The 20,230-nt window shown below is 40.1% G+C and overlaps 2 protein-coding genes and 1 pseudogene across 2 annotated transcripts; all 3 read right to left on the reverse strand.

The window, feature by feature from the left end:
* Window positions 1–845, reverse strand: part of LOC138357888 (shematrin-like protein 2) — a 3,395-nt pseudogene extending 2,550 nt beyond the window's left edge.
* A 2,785-nt stretch (window positions 846–3,630) lies between these two features.
* LOC138357889 (shematrin-like protein 1) lies at window positions 3,631–9,118 on the reverse strand. The gene is made up of 5 exons (XM_069315057.1): window positions 9,076–9,118; window positions 8,112–8,643; window positions 4,666–4,688; window positions 4,126–4,243; window positions 3,631–4,005 (listed from the first exon to the last, which is right to left on the reverse strand). The coding sequence occupies exons 1-5, from the start codon at window positions 9,085–9,087 to the stop codon at window positions 3,716–3,718; spliced, it is 975 nt and encodes a 324-aa protein (XP_069171158.1). The 5' UTR covers window positions 9,088–9,118; the 3' UTR covers window positions 3,631–3,715.
* Window positions 9,119–12,516: 3,398 nt separating this feature from the next.
* Window positions 12,517–19,135, reverse strand: LOC123746187 (shematrin-like protein 2). Its single transcript, XM_045727509.2, has 2 exons — window positions 19,115–19,135; window positions 12,517–13,053 (listed from the first exon to the last, which is right to left on the reverse strand). Exons 1-2 carry the CDS (start codon window positions 19,133–19,135, stop codon window positions 12,517–12,519), a joined length of 558 nt encoding a protein of 185 aa, XP_045583465.2.
* Between the last annotated feature and the right edge of the window lie 1,095 nt (window positions 19,136–20,230).

Here is a 20,230-nt window from a genome sequence, read left to right on the forward strand (position 1 = left end):
TATAAATATATATATATTTATATATATATATATATATATATATATATATATATATATATATATATATATATATATATGTTTGTGTGTGTACAAGTTGTTGGGAAACAACTGTGTTGGCTGGGTTCGAGTCCCTGGTAGGTGTATCTAATGTTGATTAATTACACTTTCACATAATTTTTGCACTTTGAGATTTAATACTATTAACCACAATGTACTGCAATAGCTTATTCTGTGCTATTGAAACAAATCTCTTAAAAAGTTAGATATCACTGACCAAGATCTTCATAGTTGTGAAGTATCAGCTGACTGTGGCCCGGTGGAGGGAGCGCGTCCTTTTATACCAGCAGGCAGGGGCGGGGCTCTCTCCTGTGGACTTGTGGGCCTCGATTTTCAAGGACAGTTTTTATTCTCTCAGTGCGTAAACTCTAACTCCTTTTTGCTCCTCGTGTTTTACCATCCCATAAGCCTTGGTTGAACACTAGATCACCTAACCTTTCTATGCTCATTATCTATAATAACAAAATGTAAATGTGTTGATTTTAATGAAGTATTTTCTGTTTATATGTTCTTTCTCTTTAGAAACTTTTATTTACTCTCTCGGCACCACTATGTCCGTCACCAAAATGAAGTTGTTTGCTAATGCTTGTCAGTAGAGTAAACCATAAATATCTTCGATTATCCTGTTTGGTTTGTACATAGTAATCATCAAGCTCCGTGGACTCGTCTCCTATCTTTCAGTTGACGGGTGCATATAATATAGAACATATTGGGCTGAGGTAAGTCTACATTCGAAGATTGCTGTGTATTAATTTTATCTCAATTACCTTATTGCTTAGTGTATTCATTTTGCCCCCTACCATGACCTAAAAATAGTCTTTCAAATATAACCAAGTCTTATTTGACATTTTAATTTCCACCTGTGTCTTTCTCTTGTCATATTGCTAAATCCGTATGTTTTGTTACTTACTGTGACAATTTTTTTGTGATAATTATTTCATCACTAACTCATATCTTCCATTGATCTTAGGTTTATTTGGTATATTTTATCTTATAACTCGAACCTTCGAGCGCTGGAGCAAACTTTCCGGCGTATATATAGAATTTCTCCAGCTTGGGTTTTTAACGAGATCATAACTCCTCTGTGTTGTGCCGCATTTTCATGAGTTGATTTAATATATGTTGTATGCAGGGACGTCATATCTCAGTATTCAGGTTTCTAAACGAAAATTTTATATTCGCATCTATGCATATGAAACTAAGGAGAATTTGATGTGTGCCTCGGAAGAGAGGTTTTGATAGAAAATATCTTTTAGTTCTTACATTTAAACAATATAAATGCAATTCAGTCATAGTATAGACCTATTCACTTGTGTATACATCTATGTCATATGTCGCGTTCAATACCAGCAATAGTTTCACTGAAATAAGACCTAATATGACTATTCCCATTACACAAAATTGTACATAACTTTGTAAATAAAGATATTAATAAATATTTATCCAGTTCCAGAAAGTTTCCTCTCCTATTTGATACCTTGAACATGCCATTGTTTCCAGATCCCAGCATCATTACTCAACACTTGCATGAGTTAAATTATATTAGTCATTTATTGGCCAATTCTTTTAGTATGTCCAAGGCATCAAGCAGTGTCTTGCAGTCTTCTAAGGAATATCTAGAAAACTTTTGGGACTTCAACAAATATTCAGAGAAATGCGTCCATCTAATCTAGGTCATTTGTATTAATCAGGAATCAGAAAGATCCAATAGGATCCTTTGGGACTGTGTTTAGAACATATCGTCACTCTGAAGTCTCTTTGGTCACTGTAACTAGATTCTGATGTTGTGGTATGGATGGATAATGCTTGAGAAGGAGTTTGTTTCAGCACCAGTTTAAACTACAATGCAATATAGATGAGTTGGGAACGGCTTGTGCACCGACGAACATAGCTTTATGACATGATGGTCACACCTGCAGCATTAGTGAACATAACGAGAGTATTGTTGCATTTAGATGGCGCTCTGTGTTAAACTCCTCTCAGGAAAATATGGTACATATTATTCTTGAGTCAGGTTTACGCATGTGTGAAAGAGTTTTACTCTATTTCGCATATAAAAGACTCATAGCTTTCATATTTTATATACTTGGAGGGATTACGATTTGATTTTGTAAATTTATGAAGAAGTTTAAGATGACTTTTGACAGCAATTATGATATTTATTTGTTTGGAAAGAGTCTTCACGCGTTTCCTCCAGGATAAAAATGTCAGAGAGATCCCTGAGGAGGAGGAGAGCTTTGCAGTCCAAGGGAAACGGGGCTTAGGTGCGTTGTGGGAGTAGCGTCAGCCGTCTACTGATTGATCATGAGTTGGGGCTTGGCGAAGTTGACCAACGACGTTTCGCCCCGGGAGTGACGTGGGATTACGTCAGGAACCCCTGCATGCTTGGTGCAAGAGAGAAATAGCTGCCCTGTAATCTGATCCGAGTAGAGGTATACGCGTGGGCTCAGTGTAAATGCTTCCAGATGGCATAATTCGGCCAGCTGACGACGAGGAAGACCTGTTATCTCCTAAAGGAGTATCTTGGGTCAGTGCTTTGCTAGTGTGAGGACGACACCATTGGCCATACTCCGAGAGTGACCTGAGGACGTCGTGAGGGCGAAGCTGGGAGGATTGTGTGGCATTCCATCGAGTTGTGAGCGTCTGAAGCTGTCTGAGGAAAAATCGGGAGCAGTCCTGGTGTGCTGAGAATCAACGTTTGTTTTCCCGGCGACGAAGCTGTGTTAAAGGCAGCAGGCCAGAGTGTGAGCGTGTAGACTAGGAGGAGCCAGCCTACAGTAACCTCAACGTGTATGCCAAAAAGGAACTGCAGGTGGAAGAGTATGCCGGCGAGGATGAACAAGCTTACAGACCGGCTATGTACCTAGAAGGAACCTGTTATTGTGGAGGGGAATCTTCGACTTACTTAACTGATGATATGGTAGATAATTTTGCTAAACCATTTCCCCATCTTGATAGCTAAGGTTGAACATTAAGGATGTAATAACTTTCTGTTACATGTGAGTAAATTTTTGGAATATTTGCAGTAACATATAAGGAATGGGAATTATCAGTGATTATATGTTGGAGTGACCTAGGCAGTGATCTGGACTCGGTGAACTGTTGAGGAGGCTTTATTATGATACGTATGAATGTAAAGTAATACCAGTGGCGAGTTGCCAGAAGTATTATTGTCAGGAGTGTTGCCATTTCTTCGGATTTGTTTGAGATTATCACCCGTGTTCAATGTAGACAATATATAGTAAACCTGCACATTTTTACTAGCGTGTTTGCTTCCTCCCCCCCCTCCATACTCTCTATGGTTATAGTGAGTGAATTGCTGTGCACTACTCCCTTTCAGAAGGTACTATACTCGGGGGAATTACGGTTTCACCACTAAACTAGAGTTTTACTGGGTCTCCTGTATTTCTGCTTGTCTACAAGTAAAAAAAAAGAATGTTTCAGACACTATGGGCTTATCATAGCCCGTGGTACTTGGACCTTTTTGATCCGGGTAGCGAATCTTAAACAACAAGCAACAACAAGAATGTTTTTTCGATAAAATACAGATATGGCATAAATAAAAGTTTAGAATGACTTTCTTGTTATATATATTTTTCATTTTAAAATATTCAGTAATGAAAGGAAAAGAGAACGGTCAGCTGCCAATAGTTGATATTCAACCATAATATCCGTAGCCACCATATCCACCATAACCTCTCCTGAAGCCTCCAAAGCCTCCGCCAAAGCCCCCTAGGAAACCAGGCTCAGCTTCAGCAACAGGTTCGGCGCTCCTCTTTTTACGACCATAGAGTCCATAGCCTCCGTAGCCTCCATAACCTCTCCTGAAGCCTCCAAAGCCTCCGCCAATGCCGCCTAGGAAACCAGGCTCAGCTTCAGCTTCAGCTACAGGCTCGGCGCTTCTCTTTTTACGACCATAGAGTCCATAGCCTCCGTAGCCTCCATAACCTCTCCTGAAGCCTCCAAAGCCTCCTCCAAAGCCGCCTAGGAAACCGGGCTCAGCTTCAGGTTCAGCAACAGCCTCGGCGCTCCTCTTTTTACGACCATAGAGTCCGTAGCCTCCATAACCTCTTCTGAAGCCTCCAAATCCTCCGCCAAAGCCGCCTAGGTAACCGGGCTCAGGATCTGGGGCAGGATCAGCACTTGTGTTAACCAAGCAGAAGGCCGCCAGGGTGGCAACAATGACCTGTTAAAGAAACACTAATATTACGATCACGAGGTTATGCTTAAATGTTATTGAAGAAACATAAACCTACAAAACAATATAAATAAATATATTATTAACATATATATATATATATATATATATATATATATATATATATATATATATATATATATATATATATATATATATATATATATATATATATATATATATATATATATATATATATATATATGTTTGTGTGTGTGTGTGTGTACAAGTTGTTGGGAAACAACTGTGTTGGCTGGGTTCGAGTCCCTGGTAGGTGTGTCTAATGTTGATTAATTACACTTTCACATAATTTTTGCACTTTGAGATTTAACACTATTAACCACAATGTACTGCAATAGCTTATTCTGTGCTATTGAAACAAATCTCTTAAAAAGTTAGATATCACTGACCAAGATCTTCATAGTTGTGAAGTATCAGCTGACTGTGGCCCGGTGGAGGGAGCGCGTCCTTTTATACCAGCAGGCAGGGGCGGGGCTCTCTCCTGTGGACTTGTGGGCCTCGATTTTCAAGGACAGTTTTTATTCTCCCAGTGCGTAAACTCTAACTCCTTTTTGCTCCTCGTGTTTTACCATCCCATAAGCCTTGGTTGAACACTAGATCACCTAACCTTTCTATGCTCATTATCTATAATAACAAAATGTAAATGTGTTGATTTTAATGAAGTATTTTCTGTTTATATGTTCTTTCTCTTTAGAAACTTTTATTTACTCTCTCGGCACCACTATGTCCGTCACCAAAATGAAGTTGTTTGCTAATGCTTGTCAGTAGAGTAAACCATAAATATCTTCGATTATCCTGTTTGGTTTGTACATAGTAATCATCAAGCTTCGTGGACCCGTCTCCTATCTTTCAGTTGACGGGTGCATATAATATAGAACATATTGGGCTGAGGTAAGTCTACATTCGAATACAGCTGTGTATTAATTTTATCTCAATTACCTTATTGCTTAGTGTATTCATTTTGCCCCCTACCATGACCTAAAAACAATCTTTCATATATAACCAAGTCTTATTTGACATTTTAATTTCCACCTGTGTCTTTCTCTTGTCATATTGCTAAATCCGTATGTTTTGTTACTTACTGTGACAATTTTTTGTGATAATTATTTCATCACTAACTCATATCTTCCATTGATCTTAGGTTTATTTGGTATATTTTATCTTATAACTCGAACCTTCGAGCGCTGGAGCAAACTTTCCGGCGTATATATAGAATTTCTCCAGCTTGGGTTTTTAACGAGATCATAACTCCTCTGTGTTGTGCCGCATTTTCATGAGTTGATTTAATATATGTTGTATGCAGGGACGTCATATCTCTGTATTCAGGTTTCTAAACGAAAATTTTATATTCGCATCTATGCATATGACACTAAGGAGAATTTGATGTGTGCCTCGGAAGAGAGGTTTTGATAGAAAATATCTTTTAGTTCTTACCTTTAAACAATATCAATGCAATTCAGTCATATTATAGACCTATTCACTTGTGTATACATCTATGTCATATGTCGCGTTCAATACCAGCAATAGTTTCACTGAAATAAGACCTAATATGACTATTCCCATTACACAAAATTGTACATAACTTTGTAAATAAAGATATTAATAAATATTTATCCAGTTCCAGAAAGTTTCCTCTCCTATTTGATACCTTGAACATACCATTGTTTCCAGATCCCAGCATCATTACTCAACACTTGCATGAGTTAAATTATATTAGTCATTTATTGGCCAATTCTTTTAGTATGTCCAAGGCATCAAGCAGTGTCTTGCAGTCTTCTAAGGAATATCTTGAAAACTTTTGGGACTTCAACAAATATTCAGAGAAATGCGTCCATCTAATCTAGGTCATTTGTATTAATCAGGAATCAGAAAGATCCAATAGTGACCCTTTGGGACTGTGTTTAGAACATATCGTCACTCTGAAGTCTCTTTGGTCACTGTAACTAGATTCTGATGTTGTGGTATGGATGGATAATGCTTGAGAAGGAGTTTGTTTCAGCACCAGTTTAAACTACAATGCAATATAGATGAGTTGGGAACGGCTTGTGCACCGACGAACATAGCTTTATGACATGATGGTCACAGCTGCAGCATTAGTGAACATAACGAGAGTATAGTTGCATTTAGATGGCGCTCTGTGTTAAACTCCTCTCAGGAAAATATGGTACATATTATTCTTGAGTCAGGTTTACGCATGTGTGAAAGAGTTTTACTCTATTTCGCATATAAAAGACTCATAGCTTTCATATTTTATATACTTGGAGGGATTACGATTTGATTTTGTAAATTTATGAAGAAGTTTAAGATGACTTTTGACAGCAATTATGATATTTATTTGTTTGGAAAGAGTCTTCACGCGTTTCCTCCAGGATAAAAATGTCAGAGAGATCCCTGAGGAGGAGGAGAGCTTTGCAGTCCAAGGGAAACGGGGCTTAGGTGCGTTGTGGGAGTAGCGTCAGCCGTCTACTGATTGATCATGAGTTGGGGCTTGGCGAAGTTGACCAACGACGTTTCGCCCCGGGAGTGACGTGGGATTACGTCAGGAACCCCTGCATGCTTGGTGCAAGAGAGAAATAGCTGCCCTGTAATCTGATCCGAGTAGAGGTATACGCGTGGGCTCAGTGTAAATGCTTCCAGATGGCATAATTCGGCCAGCTGACGACGAGGAAGACCTGTTATCTCCTAAAGGAGTATCTTGGGTCAGTGCTTTGCTAGTGTGAGGACGACACCATTGGCCATACTCCGAGAGTGACCTGAGGACGTCGTGAGGGCGAAGCTGGGAGGATTGTGTGGCATTCCATCGAGTTGTGAGCGTCTGAAGCTGTCTGAGGAAAAATCGGGAGCAGTCCTGGTGTGCTGAGAATCAACGTTTGTTTTCCCGGCGACGAAGCTGTGTTAAAGGCAGCAGGCCAGAGTGTGAGCGTGTAGACTAGGAGGAGCCAGCCTACAGTAACCTCAACGTGTATGCCAAAAAGGAACTGCAGGTGGAAGAGTATGCCGGCGAGGATGAACAAGCTTACAGACCGGCTATGTACCTAGAAGGAACCTGTTATTGTGGAGGGGAATCTTCGACTTACTTAACTGATGATATGGTAGATAATTTTGCTAAACCATTTCCCCATCTTGATAGCTAAGGTTGAACATTAAGGATGTAATAACTTTCTGTTACATGTGAGTAAATTTTTGGAATATTTGCAGTAACATATAAGGAATGGGAATTATCAGTGATTATATGTTGGAGTGACCTAGGCAGTGATCTGGACTCGGTGAACTGTTGAGGAGGCTTTATTATGATACGAATGAATGTAAAGTAATACCAGTGGCGAGTTGCCAGAAGTATTATTGTCAGGAGTGTTGCCATTTCTTCGGATTTGTTTGAGATTATCACCCGTGTTCAATGTAGACAATATATAGTAAACCTGCACATTTTTACTAGCGTGTTTGCTTCCCCCCCCCCTCCATACTCTCTATGGTTATAGTGAGTGAATTGCTGTGTACTACTCCCTTTCAGAAGGTACTATACTCGGGGGAATTACGGTTTCACCACTAAACTAGAGTTTTACTGGGTCTCCTGTATTTCTGCTTGTCTACAAGTAAAAAAAAAGAATGTTTCAGACACTATGGGCTTATCATAGCCCGTGGTACTTGGACCTTTTTGATCCGGGTAGCGAATCTTAAACAACAAGCAACAACAAGAATGTTTTTTTCGATAAAATACAGATATGGCATAAATAAAAGTTTAGAATGACTTTCTTGTTATATATATTTTTCATTTTAAAATATTCAGTAATGAAAGGAAAAGAGAACGGTCAGCTGCCAATAGTTGATATTCAACCATAATATCCGTAGCCACCATATCCACCATAACCTCTCCTGAAGCCTCCAAAGCCTCCGCCAAAGCCCCCTAGGAAACCAGGCTCAGCTTCAGCAACAGGTTCGGCGCTCCTCTTTTTACGACCATAGAGTCCATAGCCTCCGTAGCCTCCATAACCTCTCCTGAAGCCTCCAAAGCCTCCGCCAATGCCGCCTAGGAAACCAGGCTCAGCTTCAGCTTCAGCTACAGGCTCGGCGCTCCTCTTTTTACGACCATAGAGTCCATAGCCTCCGTAGCCTCCATAACCTCTCCTGAAGCCTCCAAAGCCTCCTCCAAAGCCGCCTAGGAAACCGGGCTCAGCTTCAGGTTCAGCAACAGCCTCGGCGCTCCTCTTTTTACGACCATAGAGTCCGTAGCCTCCGTAGCCTCCATAACCTCTTCTGAAGCCTCCAAATCCTCCGCCAAAGCCGCCTAGGTAACCGGGCTCAGGATCTGGGGCAGGATCAGCACTTGTGTTAACCAAGCAGAAGGCCGCCAGGGTGGCAACAATGACCTGTTAAAGAAACACTAATATTACGATCACGAGGTTATGCTTAAATGTTATTGAAGAAACATAAACCTACAAAACAATATAAATAAATATATTATTAACATATATATATATATATATATATATATATATATATATATATATATATATATATATATATATATATATATATATATATATATATATATATATATATATATATATATATATATATATATATATATATATATGTTTGTGTGTGTGTGTGTGTACAAGTTGTTGGGAAACAACTGTGTTGGCTGGGTTCGAGTCCCTGGTAGGTGTGTCTAATGTTGATTAATTACACTTTCACATAATTTTTGCACTTTGAGATTTAACACTATTAACCACAATGTACTGCAATAGCTTATTCTGTGCTATTGAAACAAATCTCTTAAAAAGTTAGATATCACTGACCAAGATCTTCATAGTTGTGAAGTATCAGCTGACTGTGGCCCGGTGGAGGGAGCGCGTCCTTTTATACCAGCGGGCAGGGGCGGGGCTCTCTCCTGTGGACTTGTGGGCCTCGATTTTCAAGGACAGTTTTTATTCTCCCAGTGCGTAAACTCTAACTCCTTTTTGCTCCTCGTGTTTTACCATCCCATAAGCCTTGGTTGAACACTAGATCACCTAACCTTTCTATGCTCATTATCTATAATAACAAAATGTAAATGTGTTGATTTTAATGAAGTATTTTCTGTTTATATGTTCTTTCTCTTTAGAAACTTTTATTTACTCTCTCGGCACCACTATGTCCGTCACCAAAATGAAGTTGTTTGCTAATGCTTGTCAGTAGAGTAAACCATAAATATCTTCGATTATCCTGTTTGGTTTGTACATAGTAATCATCAAGCTTCGTGGACCCGTCTCCTATCTTTCAGTTGACGGGTGCATATAATATAGAACATATTGGGCTGAGGTAAGTCTACATTCGAATATAGCTGTGTATTAATTTTATCTCAATTACCTTATTGCTTAGTGTATTCATTTTGCCCCCTACCATGACCTAAAAACAATCTTTCATATATAACCAAGTCTTATTTGACATTTTAATTTCCACCTGTGTCTTTCTCTTGTCATATTGCTAAATCCGTATGTTTTGTTACTTACTGTGACAATTTTTTGTGATAATTATTTCATCACTAACTCATATCTTCCATTGATCTTAGGTTTATTTGGTATATTTTATCTTATAACTCGAACCTTCGAGCGCTGGAGCAAACTTTCCGGCGTATATATAGAATTTCTCCAGCTTGGGTTTTTAACGAGATCATAACTCCTCTGTGTTGTGCCGCATTTTCATGAGTTGATTTAATATATGTTGTATGCAGGGACGTCATATCTCTGTATTCAGGTTTCTAAACGAAAATTTTATATTCGCATCTATGCATATGACACTAAGGAGAATTTGATGTGTGCCTCGGAAGAGAGGTTTTGATAGAAAATATCTTTTAGTTCTTACCTTTAAACAATATCAATGCAATTCTGTCATATTATAGACCTATTCACTTGTGTATACATCTATGTCATATGTCGCGTTCAATACCAGCAATAGTTTCACTGAAATAAGACCTAATATGACTATTCCCATTACACAAAATTGTACATAACTTTGTAAATAAAGATATTAATAAATATTTATCCAGTTCCAGAAAGTTTCCTCTCCTATTTGATACCTTGAACATACCATTGTTTCCAGATCCCAGCATCATTACTCAACACTTGCATGAGTTAAATTATATTAGTCATTTATTGGCCAATTCTTTTAGTATGTCCAAGGCATCAAGCAGTGTCTTGCAGTCTTCTAAGGAATATCTTGAAAACTTTTGGGACTTCAACAAATATTCAGAGAAATGCGTCCATCTAATCTAGGTCATTTGTATTAATCAGGAATCAGAAAGATCCAATAGTGACCCTTTGGGACTGTGTTTAGAACATATCGTCACTCTGAAGTCTCTTTGGTCACTGTAACTAGATTCTGATGTTGTGGTATGGATGGATAATGCTTGAGAAGGAGTTTGTTTCAGCACCAGTTTAAACTACAATGCAATATAGATGAGTTGGGAACGGCTTGTGCACCGACGAACATAGCTTTATGACATGATGGTCACAGCTGCAGCATTAGTGAACATAACGAGAGTATAGTTGCATTTAGATGGCGCTCTGTGTTAAACTCCTCTCAGGAAAATATGGTACATATTATTCTTGAGTCAGGTTTACGCATGTGTGAAAGAGTTTTACTCTATTTCGCATATAAAAGACTCATAGCTTTCATATTTTATATACTTGGAGGGATTACGATTTGATTTTGTAAATTTATTAAGAAGTTTAAGATGACTTTTGACAGCAATTATGATATTTATTTGTTTGGAAAGAGTCTTCACGCGTTTCCTCCAGGATAAAAATGTCAGAGAGATCCCTGAGGAGGAGGAGAGCTTTGCAGTCCAAGGGAAACGGGGCTTAGGTGCGTTGTGGGAGTAGCGTCAGCCGTCTACTGATTGATCATGAGTTGGGGCTTGGCGAAGTTGACCAACGACGTTTCGCCCCGGGAGTGACGTGGGATTACGTCAGGAACCCCTGCATGCTTGGTGCAAGAGAGAAATAGCTGCCCTGTAATCTGATCCGAGTAGAGGTATACGCGTGGGCTCAGTGTAAATGCTTCCAGATGGCATAATTCGGCCAGCTGACGACGAGGAAGACCTGTTATCTCCTAAAGGAGTATCTTGGGTCAGTGCTTTGCTAGTGTGAGGACGACACCATTGGCCATACTCCGAGAGTGACCTGAGGACGTCGTGAGGGCGAAGCTGGGAGGATTGTGTGGCATTCCATCGAGTTGTGAGCGTCTGAAGCTGTCTGAGGAAAAATCGGGAGCAGTCCTGGTGTGCTGAGAATCAACGTTTGTTTTCCCGGCGACGAAGCTGTGTTAAAGGCAGCAGGCCAGAGTGTGAGCGTGTAGACTAGGAGGAGCCAGCCTACAGTAACCTCAACGTGTATGCCAAAAAGGAACTGCAGGTGGAAGAGTATGCCGGCGAGGATGAACAAGCTTACAGACCGGCTATGTACCTAGAAGGAACCTGTTATTGTGGAGGGGAATCTTCGACTTACTTAACTGATGATATGGTAGATAATTTTGCTAAACCATTTCCCCATCTTGATAGCTAAGGTTGAACATTAAGGATGTAATAACTTTCTGTTACATGTGAGTAAATTTTTGGAATATTTGCAGTAACATATAAGGAATGGGAATTATCAGTGATTATATGTTGGAGTGACCTAGGCAGTGATCTGGACTCGGTGAACTGTTGAGGAGGCTTTATTATGATACGAATGAATGTAAAGTAATACCAGTGGCGAGTTGCCAGAAGTATTATTGTCAGAAGTGTTGCCATTTCTTCGGATTTGTTTGAGATTATCACCCGTGTTCAATGTAGACAATATATAGTAAACCTGCACATTTTTACTAGCGTGTTTGCTTCCCCCCCCCCTCCATACTCTCTATGGTTATAGTGAGTGAATTGCTGTGCACTACTCCCTTTCAGAAGGTACTATACTCGGGGGAATTACGGTTTCACCACTAAACTAGAGTTTTACTGGGTCTCCTGTATTTCTGCTTGTCTACAAGTAAAAAAAAAGAATGTTTCAGACACTATGGGCTTATCATAGCCCGTGGTACTTGGACCTTTTTGATCCGGGTAGCGAATCTTAAACAACAAGCAACAACAAGAATGTTTTTTTCGATAAAATACAGATATGGCATAAATAAAAGTTTAGAATGACTTTCTTGTTATATATATTTTTCATTTTAAAATATTCAGTAATGAAAGGAAAAGAGAACGGTCAGCTGCCAATAGTTGATATTCAACCATAATATCCGTAGCCACCATATCCACCATAACCTCTCCTGAAGCCTCCAAAGCCTCCGCCAAAGCCCCCTAGGAAACCAGGCTCAGCTTCAGCAACAGGTTCGGCGCTCCTCTTTTTACGACCATAGAGTCCATAGCCTCCGTAGCCTCCATAACCTCTCTTGAAGCCTCCAAAGCCTCCGCCAATGCCGCCTAGGAAACCAGGCTCAGCTTCAGCTTCAGCTACAGGCTCGGCGCTCCTCTTTTTACGACCATAGAGTCCATAGCCTCCGTAGCCTCCATAACCTCTCCTGAAGCCTCCAAAGCCTCCTCCAAAGCCGCCTAGGAAACCGGGCTCAGCTTCAGGTTCAGCAACAGCCTCGGCGCTCCTCTTTTTACGACCATAGAGTCCGTAGCCTCCGTAGCCTCCATAACCTCTTCTGAAGCCTCCAAATCCTCCGCCAAAGCCGCCTAGGTAACCGGGCTCAGGATCTGGGGCAGGATCAGCACTTGTGTTAACCAAGCAGAAGGCCGCCAGGGTGGCAACAATGACCTGTTAAAGAAACACTAATATTACGATCACGAGGTTATGCTTAAATGTTATTGAAGAAACATAAACCTACAAAACAATATAAATAAATATATTATTAACATATATATATATATATATATATATATATATATATATATATATATATATATATATATATATATATATATATATATATATATATATATATATATTAGTATATTTTGGTAGCAGTCTTTCCTGTAGACATATTTTATTAAATATGACCGAAAAAGTAAGATTAATAATTCTAACACGAATTTTCTCAATCTTTCGTACATTATGCTTCACTGTTGGAGGTAAATCAAAAATCACTTCTCCAAAATTCATTTTTATTTCTAGTCTGACGCGACACGGGCGCGTTTCGTAAAACTTATTACATTTTCAAAGACTTCACAAATACACAACTGATTAGAACTTGCATTTCCCTGATTTTATATCTACTTTTGAGTGAGGTGGGAAGGGTGATGTGGCATTACATTTGAGTGAGGTGGGAAGGATGATGTGGCATTAGAGGATATTAATAGGGTATTAAAAGTATCAACACAAGACAGAACACGAAACAATGGATATTGAATAGAAGTGTTTGTAGAAAGCCTATTGGTCCATATTTCTTGATGCTTCTATATTGGAGCGGAGTCTTGAGGTGGGTAGAATATAGTTGTGCAATAATTGGCTGTTGATTGCTGGTGTTGACTTCTTGATGTGTAGTGCCTCGCAAACGTCAAGCCGCCTGCTATCGCTGTATCTATCGATGATTTCTGTGTTGTTTACTAGGATTTCTCTGGCGATGGTTTGGTTATGGGAAGAGATTATATGTTCCTTAATGGAGCCCTGTTGTTTATGCATCGTTAAACGCCTAGAAAGAGATGTTGTTGTCTTGCCTATATACTGGGTTTTTTGGAGCTTACAGTCCCCAAGTGGGCATTTGAAGGCATAGACGACGTTAGTCTCTTTTAAAGCGTTCTGTTTCGTGTCTGGAGAGTTTCTCATGAGTAGGCTGGCCGTTTTTCTGGTTTTATAGTAAATCGTCAGTTGTATCCTCTGATTTTTGTCTGTAGGGATAACGTTTCTATTAACAATATCTTTCAGGACCCTTTCCTCTGTTTTATGAGCTGTGGAAAAGAAGTTCCTGTAAAATAGTCTAATAGGGGGTATAGGTGTTGTGTTAGTTGTCTCTTCAGAGGTTGCATGGCTTTTCACTTTCCTTCTTATGATGTCTTCGATGAAACCATTGGAGAAGCCGTTATTGACTAGAACCTGCCTTACCCTACAGAGTTCTTCGTCGACTTGCTTCCATTCTGAGCTGTGGCTGAGAGCACGGTCGACGTATGCGTTAACAACACTCCTCTTGTACCTGTCAGGGCAGTCGCTGTTGGCATTTAGGCACATTCCTATGTTTGTTTCCTTTGTGTAGACTGCAGTGTGGAAACCTCCGCCCTTTTCCATGACTGTTACATCTAGAAAAGGCAGCTTCCCATCCTTTTCCGTCTCGTAAGTGAAACGCAGCACGGAACTCTGCTCAAATGCCTCCTTCAGCTCCTGCAGATGTCTGACATCAGGTACCTGTGTAAAAATGTCGTCAACATACCTGCAGTATATGGCCGGTTTCAAGTTCATGTCGACTAAGACTTTTTGCTCGATGGTACCCATGTAGAAGTTTGCAAACAGGACACCTAGGGGAGAACCCATAGCGACCCCATCTACTTGCTTATACATATGCCCATCCGGGCTCAAGAAGGGTGCCTCTTTAGTACAAGCTTGGAGTAGTTTCCTCAGAATACTTTCTGGCATGTCAAGAGGAGTACAGGCTGGATCACGATACACTCTGTCGGCTATCATTCCGATTGTCTCGTCCACAGGTACGTTGGTAAACAGCGATTCTACGTCCAACGAGGCTCTTATCCCTGTGGCCCGTGCGCCCCGCAGTAAGTCCACAAATTCCTTTGGAGACTTCAGGCTGAAGGCGCAAGGAACATAAGGAGTCAGCAGGCCGTTGAGTCGCTTTGCCAATCTGTACGTGGGTGTGGGTATCTGGCTAATGATTGGCCGAAGTGGGTTTCCAGGCTTGTGCGTCTTGACATTTCCATACGCATATCCAGGTTTATATTCCCCAATGATCTTTGGCAGGTGGAGTCCGGATTTCTTGGCGTTCACAGTTTCGATCAGTTTGTTGACCTTTGCTTTTAATTCGGCTGTAGTGTCCTTCGTTACCCTTTGGAACTTAGTTTGGTCAGAGAGTATGATGTTCATTTTCGCCAGATATTCGTCTTTTTTAAGAATGACATATATTGGCGACTTGTCACCTCTCCTGACAACTATCTCCTTGTTCTCGCGAAGGCTTTTAGCTGCCGCTCTAAGCTCGGGGGACAGTATGGTGCTTCTGTAGTTGCCTCGATTCTTTCCTCCTTCTGCAATAAGTTCTGCTTGTAAGGTATCTTTGGTAATGACCTTCTTTTGTGTCTCGAGGTCGAATATGCCGTCCAACAGAATTTCCAACTCCACTTTCCGGGCCATTTCACTCGGTCTGGACATAACATGACAGTTTATGCCCAGATTTAGGAGAGTGACTTGGTCCTCAGTGAGGTTAATTCCTGCAAGGTTCAGGAAGCCATCTCTTGGTCGTGGAATTGCCATAGGTCCTCCATATAATGTTGTTAGTTTCTTGATATCCGTACCCGCATTGAACAACACCTCGACATCCTCACAGACCAACATCACCTCAGCACTGAAACAAGGATTATCAAGAAACTAACAACATTATATGGAGGACCTATGGCAATTCCACGACCAAGAGATGGCTTCCTGAACCTTGCAGGAATTAACCTCACTGAGGACCAAGTCACTCTCCTAAATCTGGGCATAAACTGTCATGTTATGTCCAGACCGAGTGAAATGGCCCGGAAAGTGGAGTTGGAAATTCTGTTGGACGACATATTCGACCTCGAGACACAAAAGAAGGTCATTACCAAAGATACCTTACAAGCAGAACTTATTGCAGAAGGAGGAAAGAATCGAGGCAACTACAGAAGCACCATACTGTCCCCCGAGCTTAGAGCGGCAGCTAAAAGCCTTCGCGAGAACAAGGAGATAGTTGTCAGGAGAGGTGACAAGTCGCCAATATATGTCATTCTTAAAAAAGACGAATATCTGGCGAAAATGAACATCATACTCTCTGACCAAACTAAGTTCCAAAGGGTAACGAAGGACACTACAGCCGAATTAAAAGCAAAGGTCAACAAACTGATCGAAACTGTGAACGCCAAGAAATCCGGACTCCACCTGCCAAAGATCATTGGGGAATATAAACCTGGATATGCGTATGGAAATGTCAAGACGCACAAGCCTGGAAACCCACTTCGGCCAATCATTAGCCAGATACCCACACCCACGTACAGATTGGCAAAGCGACTCAACGGCCTGCTGACTCCTTATGTTCCTTGCGCCTTCAGCCTGAAGTCTCCAAAGGAATTTGTGGACTTACTGCGGGGCGCACGGGCCACAGGGATAAGAGCCTCGTTGGACGTAGAATCGCTGTTTACCAACGTACCTGTGGACGAGACAATCGGAATGATAGCCGACAGAGTGTATCGTGATCCAGCCTGTACTCCTCTTGACATGCCAGAAAGTATTCTGAGGAAACTACTCCAAGCTTGTACTAAAGAGGCACCCTTCTTGAGCCCGGATGGGCATATGTATAAGCAAGTAGATGGGGTCGCTATGGGTTCTCCCCTAGGTGTCCTGTTTGCAAACTTCTACATGGGTACCATCGAGCAAAAAGTCTTAGTCGACATGAACTTGAAACCGGCCATATACTGCAGGTATGTTGACGACATTTTTACACAGGTACCTGATGTCAGACATCTGCAGGAGCTGAAGGAGGCATTTGAGCAGAGTTCCGTGCTGCGTTTCACTTACGAGACGGAAAAGGATGGGAAGCTGCCTTTTCTAGATGTAACAGTCATGGAAAAGGGCGGAGGTTTCCACACTGCAGTCTACACAAAGGAAACAAACATAGGAATGTGCCTAAATGCCAACAGCGACTGCCCTGACAGGTACAAGAGGAGTGTTGTTAACGCATACGTCGACCGTGCTCTCAGCCACAGCTCAGAATGGAAGCAAGTCGACGAAGAACTCTGTAGGGTAAGGCAGGTTCTAGTCAATAACGGCTTCTCCAATGGTTTCATCGAAGACATCATAAGAAGGAAAGTGAAAAGCCATGCAACCTCTGAAGAGACAACTAACACAACACCTATACCCCCTATTAGACTATTTTACAGGAACTTCTTTTCCACAGCTCATAAAACAGAGGAAAGGGTCCTGAAAGATATTGTTAATAGAAACGTTATCCCTACAGACAAAAATCAGAGGATACAACTGACGATTTACTATAAAACCAGAAAAACGGCCAGCCTACTCATGAGAAACTCTCCAGACACGAAACAGAACGCTTTAAAAGAGACTAACGTCGTCTATGCCTTCAAATGCCCACTTGGGGACTGTAAGCTCCAAAAAACCCAGTATATAGGCAAGACAACAACATCTCTTTCTAGGCGTTTAACGATGCATAAACAACAGGGCTCCATTAAGGAACATATAATCTCTTCCCATAACCAAACCATCGCCAGAGAAATCCTAGTAAACAACACAGAAATCATCGATAGATACAGCGATAGCAGGCGGCTTGACGTTTGCGAGGCACTACACATCAAGAAGTCAACACCAGCAATCAACAGCCAATTATTGCACAACTATATTCTACCCACCTCAAGACTCCGCTCCAATATAGAAGCATCAAGAAATATGGACCAATAGGCTTTCTACAAACACTTCTATTCAATATCCATTGTTTCGTGTTCTGTCTTGTGTTGATACTTTTAATACCCTATTAATATCCTCTAATGCCACATCATCCTTCCCACCTCACTCAAATGTAATGCCACATCACCCTTCCCACCTCACTCAAAAGTAGATATAAAATCAGGGAAATGCAAGTTCTAATCAGTTGTGTATTTGTGAAGTCTTTGAAAATGTAATAAGTTTTACGAAACGCGCCCGTGTCGCGTCAGACTAGAAATAAAAATGAATTTTGGAGAAGTGATTTTTGATTTACCTCCAACAGTGAAGCATAATGTACGAAAGATTGAGAAAATTCGTGTTAGAATTATTAATCTTACTTTTTCGGTCATATTTAATAAAATATATATATATATATATATATATATATATATATATATATATATATATATATATATATATATATATATATATATATATATATATATATATATGTTTGTGTGTGTGTGTGTGTACAAGTTGTTGGGAAACAACTGTGTTGGCTGGGTTCGAGTCCCTGGTAGGTGTGTCTAATGTTGATTAATTACACTTTCACATAATTTTTGCACTTTGAGATTTAACACTATTAACCACAATGTACTGCAATAGCTTATTCTGTGCTATTGAAACAAATCTCTTAAAAAGTTAGATATCACTGACCAAGATCTTCATAGTTGTGAAGTATCAGCTGACTGTGGCCCGGTGGAGGGAGCGCGTCCTTTTATACCAGCAGGCAGGGGCGGGGCTCTCTCCTGTGGACTTGTGGGCCTCGATTTTCAAGGACAGTTTTTATTCTCCCAGTGCGTAAACTCTAACTCCTTTTTGCTCCTCGTGTTTTACCATCCCATAAGCCTTGGTTGAACACTAGATCACCTAACCTTTCTATGCTCATTATCTATAATAACAAAATGTAAATGTGTTGATTTTAATGAAGTATTTTCTGTTTATATGTTCTTTCTCTTTAGAAACTTTTATTTACTCTCTCGGCACCACTATGTCCGTCACCAAAATGAAGTTGTTTGCTAATGCTTGTCAGTAGAGTAAACCATAAATATCTTCGATTATCCTGTTTGGTTTGTACATAGTAATCATCAAGCTCCGTGGACTCGTCTCCTATCTTTCAGTTGACGGGTGCATATAATATAGAACATATTGGGCTGAGGTAAGTCTACATTCGAAGATAGCTGTGTATTAATTTTATCTCAATTACCTTATTGCTTAGTGTATTCATTTTGCCCCCTACCATGACCTAAAAATAATCTTTCAAATATAACCAAGTCTTATTTGACATTTTAATTTCCACCTGTGTCTTTCTCTTGTCATATTGCTAAATCCGTATGTTTTGTTACTTACTGTGACAATTTTTTGTGATAATTATTTCATCACTAACTCATATCTTCCATTGATCTTAGGTTTATTTGGTATATTTTATCTTATAACTCGAACCTTCGAGCGCTGGAGCAATCTTTCCGGCGTATATATAGAATTTCTCCAGCTTGGGTTATTAACGAGATCATAACTCCTCTGTGTTGTGCCGCATTTTCATGAGTTGATTTATTATATGTTGTATGCAGGGACGTCATATCTCTGTATTCAGGTTTCTAAACGAAAATTTTATATTCGCATCTATGCATATGAAACTAAGGAGAATTTGATGTGTGCCTCGGAAGAGAGGTTTTGATAGAAAATATCTTTTAGTTCTTACCTTTAAACAATATAAATGCAATTCAGTCATAGTATAGACCTATTCACTTGTGTATACATCTATGTCATATGTCGCGTTCAATACCAGCAATAGTTTCACTGAAATAAGACCTAATATGACTATTCCCATTACACAAAATTGTACATAACTTTGTAAATAAAGATATTAATAAATATTTATCCAGTTCCAGAAAGTTTCCTCTCCTATTTGATACCTTGAACATGCCATTGTTTCCAGATCCCAGCATCATTACTCAACACTTGCATGAGTTAAATTATATTAGTCATTTATTGGCCAATTCTTTTAGTATGTCCAAGGCATCAAGCAGTGTCTTGCAGTCTTCTAAGGAATATCTAGAAAACTTTTGGGACTTCAACAAATATTCAGAGAAATGCGTCCATCTAATCTAGGTCATTTGTATTAATCAGGAATCAGAAAGATCCAATAGTGACCCTTTGGGACTGTGTTTAGAACATATCGTCACTCTGAAGTCTCTTTGGTCACTGTAACTAGATTCTGATGTTGTGGTATGGATGGATAATGCTTGAGAAGGAGTTTGTTTCAGCACCAGTTTAAACTACAATGCAATATAGATGAGTTGGGAACGGCTTGTGCACCGAC

The sequence above is a fragment of the Procambarus clarkii genome, chromosome 80 (genome assembly GCF_040958095.1).
Source record: "Procambarus clarkii isolate CNS0578487 chromosome 80, FALCON_Pclarkii_2.0, whole genome shotgun sequence".
Lineage (NCBI taxonomy): Eukaryota > Metazoa > Arthropoda > Malacostraca > Decapoda > Cambaridae > Procambarus > Procambarus clarkii.